At 37.5% G+C, this 19,341-nt stretch overlaps 1 protein-coding gene across 1 annotated transcript in view; it reads right to left on the reverse strand.

The window, feature by feature from the left end:
• The window catches only part of TRPS1 (transcriptional repressor GATA binding 1), a 133,668-nt gene that overhangs the window by 66,395 nt on the left and 47,932 nt on the right, over nucleotides 1-19,341 (reverse strand). The window contains exons 4-5 of the mRNA XM_053468270.1: nucleotides 16,980-18,100; nucleotides 9,315-9,912 (exon numbers count right to left, since the gene is read on the reverse strand). Coding sequence (XP_053324245.1) covers nucleotides 9,315-9,912; nucleotides 16,980-18,100 — 1,719 coding nt within the window. The remainder of the gene's footprint in view (nucleotides 1-9,314; nucleotides 9,913-16,979; nucleotides 18,101-19,341) is intronic.

The raw sequence follows: 19,341 nt of genomic DNA on the forward strand, positions 1-19,341 counted from the left end.
TAAAAGAGACACTTTTCACATTAGAATTTCTCTAAAAATGGAGAATGGTTTCCGTCAGAGAAAATTCATTCTGCCAATGGGCTTGAATGAGAGCAAGAATAGTAATCAGTTTTAATAAGGATTCTGCGCCACTTGTTTAGTTCACCGACATAGAATTCACACTTTTTTTTCAATCAGTAATAAGTATACTCTGGACCCAAAAAAGGTTGAAAAAAAACTGTGCAGCAAATTAGAAAAGATGGGTCTATCCTAAGTAAAGAAAATATGCAAGAATGATAATTCGTAAAATGTCTACATGTAATAAATACTATTTTTACCAAGGATAATACTTGTGAGTATTGTTGCTTTCAGAAAAATAATGCATTGTAAGCAAAACCAATTGTAATTTGACTCTATTCCAAATAAACACGTTTACTTTTTATAGTCTGATTTGTTCTTATTATTTGCCAGCTGAGAAATGTGCTTTTGTGCGATAACAAAAAAAAGAACAAAGCTAATGACGTGGCCACACGCAGAATTTAGCCCAGCCAGCGTGTTCTTGGTGGAGTTTCTCTTTAAATCCCCCTACAGGCACTATAACCCGAGGGGCAGTACAGCTATCTGACACACCGCTTTGATGAATGGATGTCAAGAGACTTGTATGGAAATTCCACTTTTTACATTAAACCTGATGCTCAGCAAGTTTCTTGCTAATTGTTAAAATAAAATTAAAAAAATAGATAAATAAAAGTAAAAAAAAAAATGTAAAAAAATATTCTCATACTCCAGGAAAGCCTGCCTGTTTTTTATTACTTAAAATAATCTCAATATTTCAATTTGTATCGCATATATTTATTACTTAATAAAAATTGTAATTAATAAGTAAAAGAAAAAATAAGAATAAATTATTAATAAATGTGTACGCTCCATATTGATTTTTTTTAATATAAAAAAAAAACCGATTTGATTATTCATGCTTCAATTACAGATCTAAATGTATAATCAATACGTTGCTATTACGCCACAGCTCAGATTTATATTTTTCAAAAACACATTTTTGGCAGAAATTCTTTAAAAAAAAAAATCTTGGTTAAGTTCACATAAAAACACCACCTGTAAACCCATGACACGAAATAGAAATATTACTGGCCTTTCTAGAGAGGCAGCCCGTCGAAACAAAGGTCTAAATTATCCTCCTCCCCAACTCACTACAGTTCACCGAGGCTTCTAAACATGGCCGATCTTTAGACTCCAGTTCAAAAAACACATTACTGTCTAAGCCGTTTCCTTAAATGAAGAATATAACAGAACTCTTTTGTATTTATGTTATATTTCATAGGCTTAGCCATCACCTACGAAAGAAAAAAAAAAAAGATAACACAATGATGTGGCTGGCTGAATGGATGAATAAACCTTTTGTGTTTAATGTCTGTTACATTGTTAATTGACTGGGATCTACATGAAAGATTAGGAATATCCTAAGGCAAATAGATTAAAATAAAGTGTACCAGTTACAGCAGGCAGAAGGGTGAAATACTTGTGTATTTGTTCCCAACAAACTTTCCTTTAAGTGATTAAAAATTATTATTAAACTAGAAAAACAAGATTTAAATAATAGAACACAAAATGTGATTATTTGGGGGAGATAAACAATATTTTTGGTCTGATTCACTGCATTCTAATTGTAAGCTTCTGAGCAAGGCCATCTTTACCTAATGTATTGGTTTGTCTTAGTCTGTCTATTCTGGTCTCGTAAAATGTTGGCACGGTATAAATAAAAGCTCAAAACTTGGCCTGACCATCAGACCCCTTGGTGGCCACAACATTATTCCTCCAGCGTGTGCATTGTATCTATCTCCGGATTGCAAATCCCAACCCATGTCTAATTAACGTAATGTAACTGCGCATCATATCATTAAATATGAAATTCCAAAATAAAAGAATTGAGAATACAATAGAGAATGCTTCTAAAGGGATAACAGTGTCTTAATATGAGTTGAACGTTACATTTCTTGGCCAAACCTTCAAGTGTTATTAATAGAGACACTTTACTCGTAGGACTTGTATTTAATGGCGTCCAATGATTTGGACACAAAAAAAGCGTCGGCTTTAACATCACAAGGCAAATCTAGATCTCAGGTCATCCATACAGTGCATGTCAGGTAACAATTTATACACTGGAGGGTGACAACGAAGAATGTGCTAACGAAAGGTGGAAGAGCCTGTATGCGGCAAATGTATGTTCATTATTATGTACTACTCTGCATTGTCGCCAAAGCCTCGGGAAGTACTGTCAAATATGCCCTTATAATTATCATTTCTTAATGTGATTGAAGAGGTGTCTATCCTAAATTTGCTTTAGAACTTCTCGTATATAAACCAGGTTTTTTATTTTTTTTTTGGATGTGTCTGCCACTGCCACACAACTCTATAATATGTTTTTGTCTCGCAACATGAAAGCCAAAAATATTAATAAATAATGTAAAATAGGAACAAATAAAGGAAAAACATATATTCCATTTTTTAATGATACACATTATAAAAAACATAAATATTTTGTGGCTGTTCATCTGCTGGTTTGAAGGTGAGTTTCAAAGTTGACTCAAAACAGGTTGCCAACCGGGATTGTTTATACGTAAGGATTGCACCCATATTTAAACAAATTTCATGCACGTGTGGGAACCAGCCACAAAACACATGAACTGCCCCGCTGCTCCTGTGGGGTCATGTGATAGTGACCCCGCTGAGCTTTTGCCTCCTCGTGATTGAAACGCCAGGTATGGATACATGAACCAGCTTTGTATAGTGTTGTGTACAGCAGGTGAAACCCTAGGCACAAGGAAGCAATGCCTAGTAGCCATGTCGGGTTGAACCCTGGTCTTTGGGACACTGGTAATGTTGGTGTATAGTGGTGTGTCCAGCAGGTGAAACCCTAGGCACAAGGAAGCAATGCCTAGTAGCCATGGCGGGTTGAACCATGTTCTTTGGGACACTGGTAATGTTGGTGTATAGTGGTGTGTCCAGCAGGTGAAACCCTAGGCACAAGGAAGCAATGCCTAGTAACCATGGTGGGTTGAACCCAGGTCTATGGGACACTGGTAATGTTGGTGTATAGTAGTGTGTCCAGCAGGTAAAACCCTAGGCACAAGGAAGCAATGCCTAGTAGCCATGGCTGGTTGAACCCTGGTCTATGGGACACTGGTAATGTTGGTGGATACCATTCAAGCAAGCATAGCCCAGACCAAGATGGAGGATTATATTCTCTTATATAAAAAAAAATCACCACAGCTCAGTTTATATTATATATATTATATACAGTATTATATATTTAGGACATTCCTGTTTGAATGCGCCAGTACAACTCATTTAATATGCCTAGTATTGCTGTGAAAGGCAGAGAAACAAAGTTCCGTAGGTGAATAGCTCTATTTGCTCCTCTGTATCTTTAAATATCTGACTGCCAGAGCAGGTCGACACTACAACACATTCTCACATTCTGGAGTCGCGCGCTTGTTTTATAAATGTGCTGCTTAAAATAAAAACGCCAAAGAAACATATGGGATCGGTTAGGTCATTTAGATTCCGAAAAGTAGTAGCCTAACGCAAAATACAAAATATACTGTTTTACAAAACACAGGGTATCAATTACTATATTTAGATACTGGTTCTATTTAAAAAAAATGTTTTGAAATGTATCTTAAATTAAATGTCTAAAGACGCTTTAAAATAGCCGCGTCGTACGGAAAACAGAAAAGATTTACCATTGTGCTGGCACCGCTCAAGTTCTCCTTGTCATTATGGCTCAGAAACAAATACACTTTTCCAGCTAAAAATGCAGATAGCGAAGGGACCGTAACAACGTCTATGAAAAGGATTTTTTTTTTTTTATAGTCCCTTCCTGTGGTTGTAAATAATCTTTTTTTTTGCGGAATTTTTACACATTAATAACCTGCAACTGAAATATTTTCGGCTTTAATGGACTGTGCTTTCAGTAGCATCAAAAAATTACAAATAGGATAACATCATTGTTTGCAGGCAATTTCAATTTAGGACTTCATTTACAAAATTAGGAAATAAAATATATACCCATTGATAATTATTATTCAATACCACAAGGTCCCCAAACTCCGCATGGGATGAAGTAGCAGCTCTACAGCTTTTTCTACGGTTTAACATCTTGCCTGCTTAATCAGGAAGATAATCATCTTTGTATCTTTACTTCTGTAAAGCATGTCAACTATTTAGAGTATAGACTAAACCAGTGAGTGAAGGAGGACCAGTTCATGTTCAGCAGCTTATAGTCTCCCAACGGATCCATGTAACGGATCCAACGAGTCCATACAACGGATGAGACTGTGATGGGAGTGAAGGTGTGTCTACACAGATTGGGGAAAGAATGTCTATGGGATCCCTGTGGAAGGTGTTTCAATGATTGCATTTGATTAGTCGTCCTTTACCCCAGCAATACATGGAGAGGGTAGGCGCCATTTTCATTGGCATGACTGTGAGTTTTGCCCAGAGAGGCCAGGAGAAGTGTCACCATTGAAAGTAGACGCTTCCCCACTGGCTTCCTTATCCCTACCTCTGAAGTGGTTTGTTAACACACCACCTGCCATTAATTGGTTATTACATGTAAATTCTCATTGTCTATTGGTTGGTTTGTATTACCGGTAATTCCAAATTGGAATCATCTGTTATCATTTTTGATCCCTACTCCATAAAAGGCTATGTTTGCACATTATTATCCCCCTTAACCATGTTTCCGCTGTTGCTTGGTGGGATGCACTGCTTCTCAAAAAAGGTATTTTATGACTTTGCTACAGAATTGGAGTTCCCCTTCAATTTCATGGAAGCAGGATAGCCGGTGATGATGGCCAGGCCACCTTTGCATCCCTGGTACCCATCAGAGAGATTTGCAGGTTCATTATAGATATAAAACAGACCAAGACATTGAGGCCCCTTTCCATCTCCCTGTGATTTATTTTCAACAGTTGAGTCCTAGCTGGTGCCAAGTGTGGTTGGTGGATTGCTCTTGTTGACCTCGGGGTCACTCTGACATCACAAGAACCAAAACTACCGTGTATAACTAGAAGTCTGCAGCTGGACTGAAAGATGAGGTCTGGACAGCAAATAACATAGACATAGAAAACAACTATAACTATAACACTCCTCTATCACTGAAAAATGTGACCTTTTTATTGTGCCATCAGGTCAAGCAGCCTTCACAAACACCATTTCCTGCACTGAAACTCAGGGACACAAACACATTTTACGATGAGACAATGGAGTTTCAAAAGTCCTTTCCTGTATCCTCAAGAGCCAATAGTAAGAGCTCCTTTTTGTTTGTTTTTTTATCTAATAAATATAAAAAGAAGAAATCCAGGTCTTTAAAACATGTTTTTCTAAATAAACAAGGACACTTAGATGATGATGATGATGACGACGATGATGATTATCAAGGCCATGATCAAAATCAGCTGTTTATTTGCACTTCACGGTTACATATTAAAAAAAATAGCAACTGCAATAGATTGCTATTTCCTGATGTCTTTTTTAATTATAACATAAAAAAAAAATCAATAATAACAAAAGTATATAACCCCCAATGTAAATTTTCACCATCCTTTATCTATTTATTCCATCAGTATACTGACTCATTATCACCACGGTCCACATTTTAAAAATCAATGACTAGCTCGGAATTTTAGTTGGACAAAAATGATTCACTGAAGCCTACGATCAATAATTTTCATGATGCACCATGCATTATTTAACGGGTATAAAAAGATGCCTCGGAGGTAAAGAACGGACGTACTTAAAGTCTTTCCCAATGCAAACATTTTGGAATCCAACCTTAGATTAAAAAAACCACGTCAATTCATATATTGATTAAAATGATCAATCCACAGTTCTGAATTAGCTTGAAATGTTATGAACTTTTATCTGTGAATGACAAGTTTAAAGATTAAAGTATATATACCACACCCAAAAAAAGTCATCGTAAATGAAAATTCTTTTTAACTAAATGAAAACTATTCTGCGAAGATAGAACAAAGCAAGCAAGATGACGTCAAACAAGACATAAATTAAGAAGAAAGAAAACTACCCCTCCTAGCAACCTGCTATTCACTTGATCATTGATTGTTCTAGCTGATGACACGTTATATTGACAGGTTATAATATACTGTCAACAAGAGACAATGGCAAAGTAGATCAGTCGGCAATGAAAAGTGGAGTAAAGAACCAAAAAAATCAGTGCACATTTGTGTGTTTTTTAATTAAAAAAAATGCATATTTATTCTTCTCGTTAGTTCCTGGAAATTATTGCAACATATTTTATGCAACTCGATGTATTTATAATTAATCCGGAGCGGCGTTATATTTCTAAATCTCTTATCTGTTTCTCCGGATCACAAGAATGAGCCTAGCAACCTTAATATTTCTCTCTGTTTATCGCAAATGCCTGGAGGCTTAGGGTTGACTCTATAATCTCTTTGTTCAGCTTTCTGATTCATGCTTTCCTTAAAGGTTTTTTTTTTATGTAATTCTGGCCCACTTTGGCACTGTTGTTACACACCCACATAATGATTTTAGTTGCCAATGCCTCTTGCACCCTTCCTACTTTTCATTTTAATAAATTAACACAACTAAAGATTAGTACATTCTTTTTTTTCTACGCATGCACCTTTAATCCTGGAGACTTAAAAAGCTACTTTTTTTTTTCTCGGCTCAACGAGCAGTGTTTTACTGAAAAAAAAAGACCACTCATTGAGCTCGACGGTGGCCGTTGCCAACTTCGAGGAAGGCAGCACCGCTAGGTGTATGGCGCATATACACGCAACACAACACGACAATTTACGATGCAGTGGTCTACATACTCTTAATGCTATCTCCTGGTTCAATGAGCCCTACCAGCTCCAGCCCCATCTGCTAAGATGGCTAATGGGGGTATCTACTCTGCCTTTCAGAGTATGGGGGGGGTTAATTACGCAATGATTGTTTTATGAGAACTGTCCCATCCACATTTTTGACATGACGTGCCATTTTCTTTCAATGAGGGCTACGAAGGGTAGATTACCGGCTACGATAAAAATCTAACACAACGAAGAGGGACCGAAGAGCACAAGAAACATTTTTAAAAAGCCGTTTGTTGTAAAGGAGAAGAGGGGCATGGGAATTACGTTGGATGCCGTGTACTCTTACAAATGCAGAACTTGGCAAATGCACAGCCGGGGTAAGCGAAATGCAAGTTCGGAAGGGCTAATGAGGTGTCGCTGAGAAAACAGAGTCCTTAACATTCTGCATGTTTGGTCATCACAAGTTACAGACCAGGAGGGGTGGTTAAGGAAGCTGAACGGGGAGGCCTGGACTGCAGACACCGAAGAAGAAAAAAAAAGGACAATGCAGTCTTGTTCTGAAATCTGTGCCTGCCTTTTCCAATTAGCCAATACATACCACTGCTGCTACTTACTGGAAAAAAAAAACCCTTCACGCTCCACGTCCGTTACATCCAGCCCTTTCTGCAACAAGTGATCAGTCTGTTGGGGAAATTACTGCACCAGATGGTATTACTTTATGTAGCACCAGCTTAGAAACTCCAGAAACAGACAGAAACAAGGTCCTACCTAAATACCCGGAATCCTAAACGCAGAACAGCCAATTATGAGTCAGCCTTGAAAACAAAACCTGGCGTTATTGCTTTTGGACAAACGGTCAGGTTTTTTTTTTTTTTTTTTTTTTTTAATATATCAAAACTCCAGCGCTAGAAACTAAATTCTAAGGGTTAATTCTAAATACCGAGTTTGTTTATTTTTGTGTGTATTGGTTTTGCTCTAAAAAAAACATTATGCAATATGCTGCTTGTTTAATGAGATACAAAAAAAAATCTAAATAAATTTAGATTTTTAGGGTGGATATGCACACGTACACATGGAATTTGGAAATAAATTATGAAAAAAATAAGAAATTAGCTAAACTAATAATGCTGCTTTTAAAACTTTTTTATAAAAGGTACCTGTTGACTTTATATATATATATATATATATATTTATTTTTTTATGTGTGTGTGTGAATATTGAATAGTAGAATAGCTGGCGACTGGTTCTTGTCTGTTGTCATTATTTATAATTCACGGAGAATAAGGGAGACATGTGAATATTACAGAACATAACATGTCGTGACACTAATTCATTCATAAGCTATCACAAGAGTATTCAGTACTCCGGTATTCTATTACTTGCATCTGTAATGCTCTAAACATTCAGGCGACGTCTGTTTTTCCCAAAATTAAAAGGAAACACTGTCAGATTTTTTCACATTTAATTCTTTCCATATGGAAATATTGAAAGCAAATCTCTCCTTATGCTGGAACATCATAGCGACCACATTTTCTTTTCGCTCATACGATCATTGTAGAAATTTCCTTTGATTACCGTTTTACCGTGCATTACTGCTTACTCCTCCGCTCTGCCTTTTTTAAACTTCTTATGTCTAGTTTGAAGCAATCAGATCACAGAAAACCCTAAATCCAATATTTTACGAATTTTGTATGTTTAAGCTTTTTATTATTATTTTTTTTTTTAATTTGTGTATGTCTCTGTCCAGCTTTGTACAAAAAAAATAAAATCTGCTTTTGTAATCAAAATGTACGTCTTTTTTATGTTTTTTTTATACGTATTCAAAGCACCTTTTATATGTTCTAGAAACTATTTTCAGACACGAGTAAGGCCAGTTAATTGTTATCTGTGTGCTGTGGCTTGATTAAAGGGTCAGTATTTGTACACCTTCTTCAGCCAGGGGAGGACAAAAATAATATTAATTGATAATTTTTTTAATCTCCCCAAAAAAACAATGCATACATGGATTTCCATGGCTTTATATGGAAAAAACTGGAATAACTGGGAACTGTAGCAAACTTTAAGAATAAGCGCACCCTACCTACCCGCTTTTATAAATGCTCATTTTTAGCTAGTGTAATTTTTAGAACACAAATTAAAAACCGTATTTTTTTTCTAAATATCAAGCTCAGCCCCTACACAAATTCAACTAAATATACGATTATACCTACCACTAGTAAACTAAAACCAAGCTATACCCACAGACATTTTCAAGACTCTCCTAGGACTTTCAAAACAGGCCAGGATTCCAAGCCAACCATCCAATATTTGTTTGCAGGTGAGTGATGTCTGCTCTGTGCTCTGTACACGCATACAAAATATTACCTGAGCATTTAGCGGTTTGAGGACCCGTGGAAAAATGTCAAATCAATGAGCTCAACATTACAAAAAAAAAGCAGAAGTAAAACAAATTAAAAAAAAAAAAAAACAGAGTCTTACCCGTAAAAGAGACTGCGATTCATCCTTTGACTTGTTATCTCCTTGGTACGGAGTTGCATGTGGTCCAGACTTTTCACCACTAGTGGCAGATGTGGCCCCGGGGAATCCCTTGGCCTCTAGAGACAAGCCATACAGAGGTCTTGCCAGGTGAGCTGCTTCCACGTTTGGACTGTCTCTTGATGATTTTTGCTGTTCTTGGTTGACAGCCACTGTGGTCAGAAGCCCTAAGCCTATTTGTGTATAAGACGGGCTTGTTCTCAAGATGTCTGGCCCTCTCCAGGCGACACCTCGAAGATCATCGACGGAACCGTCGGACCACGCTTTCTCCCTGAGCACTTCTTTGTCATCAAACATCTCTTTCTTCACAGTGCTGTCAAATATGGCTTCTCCCATTTTGGAATCGTGAGCGACAAGATTGTACACCTTCAGCTCAGTTTTTGGTTCTTCCTTGATGGAAGATGTTCCATGGCTCTCCCCTCCATTAGATGTTGCAATTTCTGACTCCTGACAATGAGCCGAGTTAAAGTGATCCAATAGTGACGGTGTGTCTGGTGCGGTAAAACTGCACTGGCGGCATTTATAGCAGTTATGCACCCTCCTACAATTAAAAAGAAAAATTAACATGTATTTTAAAATATATCTATATATAGACAAAGGTGGGGGGGCACTTTTAAGAAACGTATTTTTATTATAATTATTATTATTCAGTTTAGGTTACTTTCACTTACTTACTTTTTGATTTGGAATTTAGGAGGGAATATTTTTTTTAGGGGGGGGCGGATTTTTACTAATATATTGTGATATAATGCATAAGCTACATCTATAAACAGCTTAATTTGTCCTAAAAAACCCAATATATAGCTTTCTCCAATTAAAGTGTATGCTGTTGATAGGACGGTCACCTAAATGTAACTAAACTCCCCAGTCAAGGTAAAATGTGCCCTGAAATGTGCTGTGAAAATCCTCAAATTTTAGAAATAACAAAAACATATGATAAAAAAAATAATCACATTATATTGTTCGCACAAAAACACTTTAGTAAAGCAACTATGTCGGTTGGCACCTACTTTCAGTTTTCCATATTAACCCACACGACTGTTACATAGTTACAGAATCTCACGTGTTTGTATTTTATAAGGTTTTATATAGATATTTAATTTTTTTTTGCTGTCTGGAGAAAAAAAATGCACTTTTGTACCCATAAGGAATTCTTTAATAGACAAGCTGACACATTTACACACAACTGGCAAAAAATCATGTTCCTGTCAAGTAGATAAGAGGTTTCTATTGTTGAAATGAGAAACGAGAAGGTAAAAGAAAAGGGGAAAAAAAAAAGAAATCAGTAACTTGTCAGTCTCACTCTATAAGGAATTTCCTTCAGCAGTTTGTTAACCGATTCTGTAAGGTGCTACAAATTTTACTGGTTTAATAGATTCTCTCACTTTCTCATCTGGTTTGAAAGCCAAGAAAGCAAATCATGGTTAATGTGTGCTTGTCACAGACAAAAAGAGCTTAGAGCAACTGAAAAAAAGGGGGTAAAATGTCATCGATAAACCGTGTTAGACAAAACGTAAACAAATGTGTTGATGTCACTGTAGATGTAACTGGAGTATTTGGCATCTAAGTGCGTGACAACACTATACGTCTACTAAGTATGGCCATATGGTCATATTTACTAAAAGTATACATAGAGACATAGTATTTGATGGCAGATAAGAACCATTTGGCCCATCCAGTCTGCTCATTTCTCCTGATGTAAAGACTGAGATCTTAATAAGTCCTTGGTCTCGTCTGAGATACATTCTCATGGATGTTTAAAGAAATGTCTGCACAGTATTAGCCTCTACCGCTTGGGAAGCTGTTCCACTTATCTACCAGCCTCTTGGTTAAGAGTAAAGCATCCTCACGTTACATCTAAGACGTCCTCACGTTACATCGAAATGATGTCCTTCGTCAAACCACCATGGTGGCCACTGACTACTGAAGAAAAATGATTTTAAATATAAAGTATTTTCTAGACATTTTGGATAAAATGATGTATGGATCAAATTTTACAGAAAAAAGTAAAGTAAACAAGCAGTGTTTTGAAGTAAAAAGAAGGGCATCGGTAAGTGTAAACACTTTCTGATGGTTGGAGGAAAATGAGACATGAACGTCCGTTTAAGGAGAGAAGATTATTATTGTTGTTATTACATTGTTTTAATAGAGTGTCAGCAGATTCCATAGCACTGTGACAGTGAGGGGCGAGTACTCGTTTAACATCAACATTGACAAATACAGGGACACTCATTAAACACGCTGGTATAGAAACAGAAGAGGGCCCGGATCTACTAGAAGATTGAAGGGTATTGAAACAGAAGGCAAAACATCGCCTTAAGTGTTATTTTAATTAAATTCTACAAGAATCCGGAATGGTCCTGGATAAGAAGTGAAGATTATTTGTTTTGTATACAACAACCAACTGACAGGCAGACAACTCTGTCAACTGCCTGATGTCACTTAGATTACGCAGAATGCTATGGCCGTTAACCCCTTCCCTGCATTAACTGCCAGGAGATCTAGATTGTGGTACGACGTGGAAAACCATGGTGACTGTAGACCCCATCATATGGATTCTAATATCTGACTTTTATATAATAGATATAGAAGATGCTGAATGTGAAATAGCAACAATATATATATAAAAATTACTTTTGCCCTCCCACACAGTATTAGGAAGACGCATTCATGAAATTATGTCAAAACTTGTTCTTCCTCTGAATATGCAAGCAGTCATGAGTCACCAAGTGAACAAAAAAGCAGGCAAGTAAATCTTTTCTAACCCCTACTGCAGAGATTTGTTCTGAAATTAGAATTTTCAATGTCGCAATGTCACTTGTCAAGAAAAAAAGATATTGTGTTGGTCAAATTGCCAGACCTTGCCTCAAATTTAGTTGTACATTATTAATTGTATTTTTATGTATTATAAAATGATTGGTATTTTCTTTTCTTTCCAGGGTTGCTATCTTTTTTATTCTCATTATCACCTCCGAGGAAGCCCATGGGGGGGGGGACACGTCTGGTGTTTTGCTTCACGGTTAGAGGCTTCATTTGAACTTGTTGCTTTCTAGTAGATTCATGCAGTGTATGCACTTGTACAAATTGTAAAGTATTCATTGACTTGTACGTCATATGTTTTTAGCCCTGTCTATTGGACATCTGTAACTAGCGCACACACCAGTTATTTGTACCATATTGTAAACTGTTTTAAAACCCGAACAGTCAACCCGGCAGATCTATTTTCATGTGCATATTTCAAGTAAATTCAAAGATGATCATACTTCCCAAGTGTCCAAGTTTTGCAAGACAGTCCTGATTTTCAGGCCCTCTGTTGTTGTCCAGCAACGCTGACCCATTGCCCAACTTTTACATGCAGTTAGGGTCGTGGGCTGGTTGGGGAGATCTTCTGATCTCCTCTGACCATCCCAAGGAGCAGTAAAATCTTGACACTATGAGATGAGGCTTTGGTTAAGGTGGGCAGATGGCTGCACATCTGGTCCCATCTACTCCTGGTTCTAGCCCTACCCACTCCCAGCTCATAGTCTTGGCCTTCCTGCCTCTAGTCAAGCCCCCACAAAACAGGTGTCACAATTTGGACACCTGAAATGTTGGGGGGAATGGATCATTATATATGTGATACAGGGCCGGCCCTATAATGGGGCAGACTGGGGCAATTGCCCCAGGCGGCACTTTAGAAGGGGCGGCACTTTGCTGCCCCAAGCGCTTTTTTTTTGTTTTTTTTTTGAAGCGGAGGAGAGAGAGAGGGGCACCGAGTGGTTTTCGCTTACCCGCTCGGCGCCCCTCTCTCTCTCTTCTCTGCGGCGAGTCTCCCTGTTCGGTCCCGGTGCCGCCTTGTAATGCAGAGCGCCGGAAGTGACGTCAATTTCCGGCGCTCAGCAGTACAAGCCGGCACCGTGGCAGAGCAGGGAGACTCGCCGCAGGACTGTTTAGGTAAGTACCGGGGGGGATCGTAGATTATGGCGTCGGCGAAGTTTAAAATGCCCCCCCCGGCGTCGGCGGGGGGGGTGGCGTTTTAAACTTCGCCCCAGGCGGCGTTAAGTCTTCGGCCGGCCCTGATGTGATATATGTAAGACAGTATTCAGCCCAGGGGGTGGGGGGTTCTGTTCAGCATAGTGCCCCAGTAATAAAGCAGCCCAAAGTACTTTTGGGGCCAACAATTTGGATTATTCTCATGCCCTGTCCCCAACACAATAACCAAAAGAAAATAAATAAAACAGAAGGTGCACGGAAAGGATCCAATCTGGGGAGTAAATGCTGCTTAAAGCCTTACACTATACCCCTAGTGGCTATATTTGGAATTGCACTTCAGGTAGTGGCCCATAATCTTTAAATCAGATCAACCGAGGGGGCAATTTCTGGAAAACACAGGGGGCATGAAGATCATTTGAATTCGGTTTCTTTGGTTCTGTATCAGAGAACTAGGTTTGTTTATTGGTTTGGATGGAACAGTAGATACAAAGCGTAAGAACATGTTTCATTTTTAGAAATTACGGTATCGCTGCTGGAAAATATTGCTTTATGACAAGTTTTATTAAAGAGTTTGGAACACTGAGACATATTTCTGTGAAAGTTTCCATACCCTGACATAATTTGAAAGTATTTTATAATACATGCTCTCTTTTCCCATAGTCTGAGGGAAGACATTTTCCATTCATCTTTCCTTTTGTGCTTCAGGTTTTTTTTGTCAGTGTTACAAAAATGATATATTTTAAAAAAAACTTTTTAATAAATCTGTACTTTTACAAATGCAACTTTGGTGATTAGAATGTCATGTTATTGGTTTTTAGGTTTACGTGATTTGATAATGTTCTGTTTAGTGTTTTTATTTCATTTTGTTCTAATAAACTCCCTTCATCTGCAGGCCTGGAGGCCACCATTGCTGTCAGTCATGTGATATTTTGGGGAACCTTCCCTGCTCAATCACCTCACTAAGCTGATGCTTTATGGCAATGCTAATGAAGTCTGTTCCTCCATATACTTTCATTAGTCTGAGTGTCTAGATGATTAAGACAGAGCCATTCCATTGTTTACCACAAGACAGTATGATAAGGAGTCTGGGTGTTAGTCCTGTCGATTGGGGTGAAATAACAGACCCGTCTAATATATAAAACAAAATGACTAAGATGTATTTACATCATGAATAAACGTTTAAACTGTTCTTAGAAATAAAAATAGCACTTTTTTTTTTTTAAACCCGTTTTTAATGTGAAACATGTAATAAAAAATTGGGTATACTCACTAAATTGTAAGTTTCACATACATGTGCAGGTTATTTTGCTAAGCCATATATTTGGAAAGGGCCTGGGCACCTACTTTTGATGGGTGTTAAGGTCATCATTTCCAATTCCATCCAACTGCCAATTATTTATTTTAATCTTTCTGAATAATAAAAACCACAAGCAGGCGTTCTCATTGTGAGAAAGTTGTGGGTTCTGTTTGTGTTACTGCCGTCCTACTTTGCTGAATCAATACCGTACACACTTACAGTTGGTTTGAGGTGGGACTGTCGAGTTATCATTCTATACAAGCTCAAAGGCAAGTGAGTCATATATATATATACTCCCATTCAAAAGTTTGGGGTCACTTAGTTTTCATGGGAAATAAGGGCATTTCTGGCTGTAACATAATTACAGAATGTTTTCTAACCATCATTTAGCCTTTTAAACTTAAACTTGGATCAGCACACTAGGCATGCCATTGGAACAGAGGAGTGATGGGAGTGATAAAAGGCCATTGGAACAGAGGAGTGATGGGAGTGATAAAGGGCTATTGGAACAGAGGAGTGATGGGAGGGATAAAGGGCCACTGGAACACAGGAGTGATGGGAGTGATAAAGGGCCATTGGAACACAGGAGTGATGGGAGTGATAAAGGAGTGATGAGAGTGATAAAGGCCATCTGTATGCCTATGAAGAGATTCCATTAAAAATCAGCCGTTTCCAGCTACAATAGTCATTTACAACATTAACCCCGTCAGCGCTGGATTTCAGAGCCATTTCACGTTATTTTAATGGACAAAATTTACTTTTCTTTCAAAAACAAGGATATTTCTAAGTGATTCCAAACCTTTGAAGGTTAGTGTATATATATATATATATATATATATATATATATATATATATATATATATATATATAATACAGTCTATAATTTTAATGGTAGGTTTATGTGAACAGCGAGAGATGTAGTGACATAACAAGTATTGTTGTCAATGTTTTTGCCAGTGGAACTCTTCCTGTATCACATGTCTTTTGAGTAAAATGCAAATCAATTTATAACTTATTTGAAATGCATTATTCTGGATTTTTGTTGTTGTTCTCTCGCTCACTGTTCAAATAAACCTGCCATTAAAATTAGACTGATCATGTGTTTGTCAGTGGGAAAAAGAACAAAACCAGCAGGAGATCAAATCATTTTTTCCTTCACTGTATATATATATATATAAACAAACTTTCTGAACTAGTTTATCAGGATCCCATCAACTTTTATTATTATTTATTATAGAGCAGTGTTTAAGGTTGATTTTATTTCAGATGTTCACATACAGTGAATCATAAAATTTCTTAAAAGCTGATTGATTAGGAAATATTTAGGTAATAGGAAATGTTGCGTTACGTTTCAGGAAGTGTTCCATGTGGCGTGACGTTGCTTTCTGCCCCCTTTAATTCTTCTTATCGAATGCTGAAAGCCCAGCACTAGCATTGTCCCAAAAATATAATTTGCCAATAAATGTGTAACTCTTTAAGTCGACTTGTAGCCGGGATTTCAACTAACTTATAACAGATGTGGGCTTTTTTTTTTTTATCTCGCCAGCTAATACTGTCAAAATTGACAATGAGTTGCTGTGGATCACAGCTTGTAGCTCAACAACAAATAGCTCCGCCACATAAAACACAACTGTTTATTGTCCATCTGAAGCCTAGGTATTTTGAATGTTTTGTCTCTTAATACACAGGCTTAGATAACCGTGCTGCAGAAACATACAACGGGGTATTGCGGATATCATTTCAGTATAGAATTTAACCGTAGGTGATGAAAGTGACCCCTAAGGAGCTGCAGCTTCACCATCTAAGAAGCTACAGAGCCTGATGAAGCTCTCTAATCATCAAGTCTACTGTGTATTACATACATGTTATGCTGTTCTGTTAAACAATGTGCATAATGTATATGAAACTGATTAATTTTTTGAACTTCTAGAAATATTTTTTTCTCCTAACAAAATGCATTCAGATAAAACAACTAAATGCGTGTTATGGACCACATCTATCATATCTGGTGTCCTCATTATGTTGCGTTCACTACTGTGGAAGTTCAGGCTTCGGGTGTCTTTTTGGAACCCTGGCATGAAAGGGGTACTGATAGATTTTAGACCTTGCAGGTAAATGATAAAGTAAATTAGATTTTTCAATGGCTTATAAAGCCCCAAAGGTCCAACATGTTAGAACAACCGCAACGTTAATGTCCTAACAACGATCTTATAATCCTCTAAGGCTTATGATTCTCTAATCGTCACTAGGCTGTTGACATTAAACAATGTTTGAGGTCAATTGCTTATAATGACCACCTGAAAAAGAAAAGACAAAGATAAGAAAGACATCGTCCTTACCTGTAGTGTCGAGAAAGGTCTTCTTCTACCAGAGTAATAAAATCACATTTAGTACAAGAGTGTTCTTTGCTTTCTTTTTCGTTGATGGTCGGCTGTCCATCGGACGTTGGCTGGTGATTCAGCTCCTGTTTGACTTCAGAGGCCTGGCCTTCGTGTGTATTCTCATAATGAAGCAGGAGTGCATCTACATCAGGAGAGGAGAAGGAGCATTCATCACACTGGTGTTTAACTCTCGTGCTCCCTGTCACCCCAGCAGACAAGTGCAACAGCAAGAGAGCACAATGAGAACAATTACTCTTTTTGCAAGCAAAAGGATAAGTAATTTCTCCAAGGTGCTTTTCGGGGCTGCAGAGGCCCCTGGGGCAAAACGGGCAATGCTTAATAGTACACTTGTGAATATTGTGGTGCTGTTGGTAATGGCGGAGAAGAGGCCCAACCAGTATTACCTCTGGAATGTGGCTCTTAGAATACCTAAAGTCACAAAACTGACAATTGTAGTTTGTTACTATAATATCCTCGGTTGGTTTATCGGAGATGTCTTTCTTTTTAGCCACTCCTTTCTCTACGTTTCCCGCGAGCTGTTCCTCAGCATTTTTGGCAATTTCATTTTGATTAATGACCGATCCTCTGAAGATCTTGTCATTCAGCTCTGAATTGGGGCTTTCTGACATCCCTCCCTCATGCTGTTTGCTGTGATGCTCTAACAGTTTGGAACTGCTGGACGCTTCGTAACTGAAGCTACAGAACTTGCACCAGTAGTAGTTGGTGTCATCTGTATCATTTTGCCTGGAAGAATCTACCGGTTTAATTGGCACTGAGTATCCAACTGGCATATCATCTGCTGCTTTAACAGTGATTTTGTCTTGCCACTTTCCCAAATCTCCAGGCTCACAAGAACGAGGAACAGGGCTTGATTTATTGGCGTTTTTCTCTGAAGGTTTACCAGAATCGGATGGCACTTTCATTTTGTTGGGATGTGTCTTAAGGAAGTGTTGTTCCAGCTCCGTTGATGAGTTTCCCATGTACGTGAAGTTGCAGAACTTGCAGCGGAAGTACTTTGTGTTCCCCTGGCAATCTGGAGTTTTACGACCGATGCCAATGAACGTTCCACCAAATGTTACCTGCAAATAAAAAAAATATATATACTTAATGCATACTCGTTATCAGACGAGAATCACGCTTTGTTGACTCCATGATGTAATAGGTGCTAACATGTTTTGTTTTCATTATCAACCATGTGTAACCAGCCTTTATTTGCGTACGATAAAACATATTTGCGTTCTCAATTTTTTCTTCTGGTTTTTTTCACACAAAATAAGTAAATATTAGAAACAAGTAAAAAAAAAAAGAAAGACAGAAAACACCTGTTAAAAAGAATAACAATTTGGGGCTGCCGTATTATGTATAATAAATAACTGCTGTTGCTTTAAAGATTTTTTTATTTCAATTTTACTTCACCTTTAAGTTAACTTTTTTTTTAATTATTCAAGCCTGCAGCTGGATATAGCAGGTTTTTTCGATATTTTGGTTAAACTTTAAGACATTTTTCTTTGACTGTAATAGTTCAGATAATCGTCCGTTTATACCAGACCCAATTTTCAGTACTTTAGTAAAATACAATTAAAATAGATTTAAGACAAGACGAAGGAATGACCAGAAACTCATAGAATTGAATGCTTTATAAATTATAGTCTTGATTTTTGAGTATGGCTTTCAATTTCTGTATCAATACCCTTCATTCTTGGAAGGTGGAACTAATATTCTCATTTACCTACGGAAGTCTACAAGTCACTTACTGACGGGAACGGAATTAAATTTTTTGTCACGTACTGTGGGATTTGCAGATAATCAGATTGTGAATGCGGGGCGCTGTATGGGCAAACAGACCAGCGACTTGGAGATTAAGGACGAGGTTATGAAGATTTTATGAAATCAGTTCTTAAAAAAATGTACAGACTTCAAAAAAAGGAGGCTTTGCGATAAATCTGGAAGTGTGTGAATAAATTTAATTTGTAAAGTAAAAATAAGTGTAATTAAGGAAGAAAAGGTAATTTTTTTATTCTGTTTCTGAAACACGCCAGGAAATAAAATGATTGCGTATGCGTTCATGCCGGCGGTCAAGATTTCAGCTATTTTCCACCATGATCGACTTACTTTAGGTCGTACTTAAAACAAATTCGGCACCCGTCCCCAGTGTCATTACATATATAAGCATAGTAGTTAACGATATTATTGATTTTTAGTAGTCATTTTATTTAGGCTGGTTGTTTATTTTAGCCAGTCTTTCAATATATGGCTAATCTGGCATAAATCAGAGGCACTTTTACAAGCTTCAGGACAGTTAGCAGATGCTAAATCCCTT

The sequence above is a fragment of the Spea bombifrons genome, chromosome 5 (genome assembly GCF_027358695.1).
Source record: "Spea bombifrons isolate aSpeBom1 chromosome 5, aSpeBom1.2.pri, whole genome shotgun sequence".
NCBI classification, from domain to species: domain Eukaryota; kingdom Metazoa; phylum Chordata; class Amphibia; order Anura; family Pelobatidae; genus Spea; species Spea bombifrons.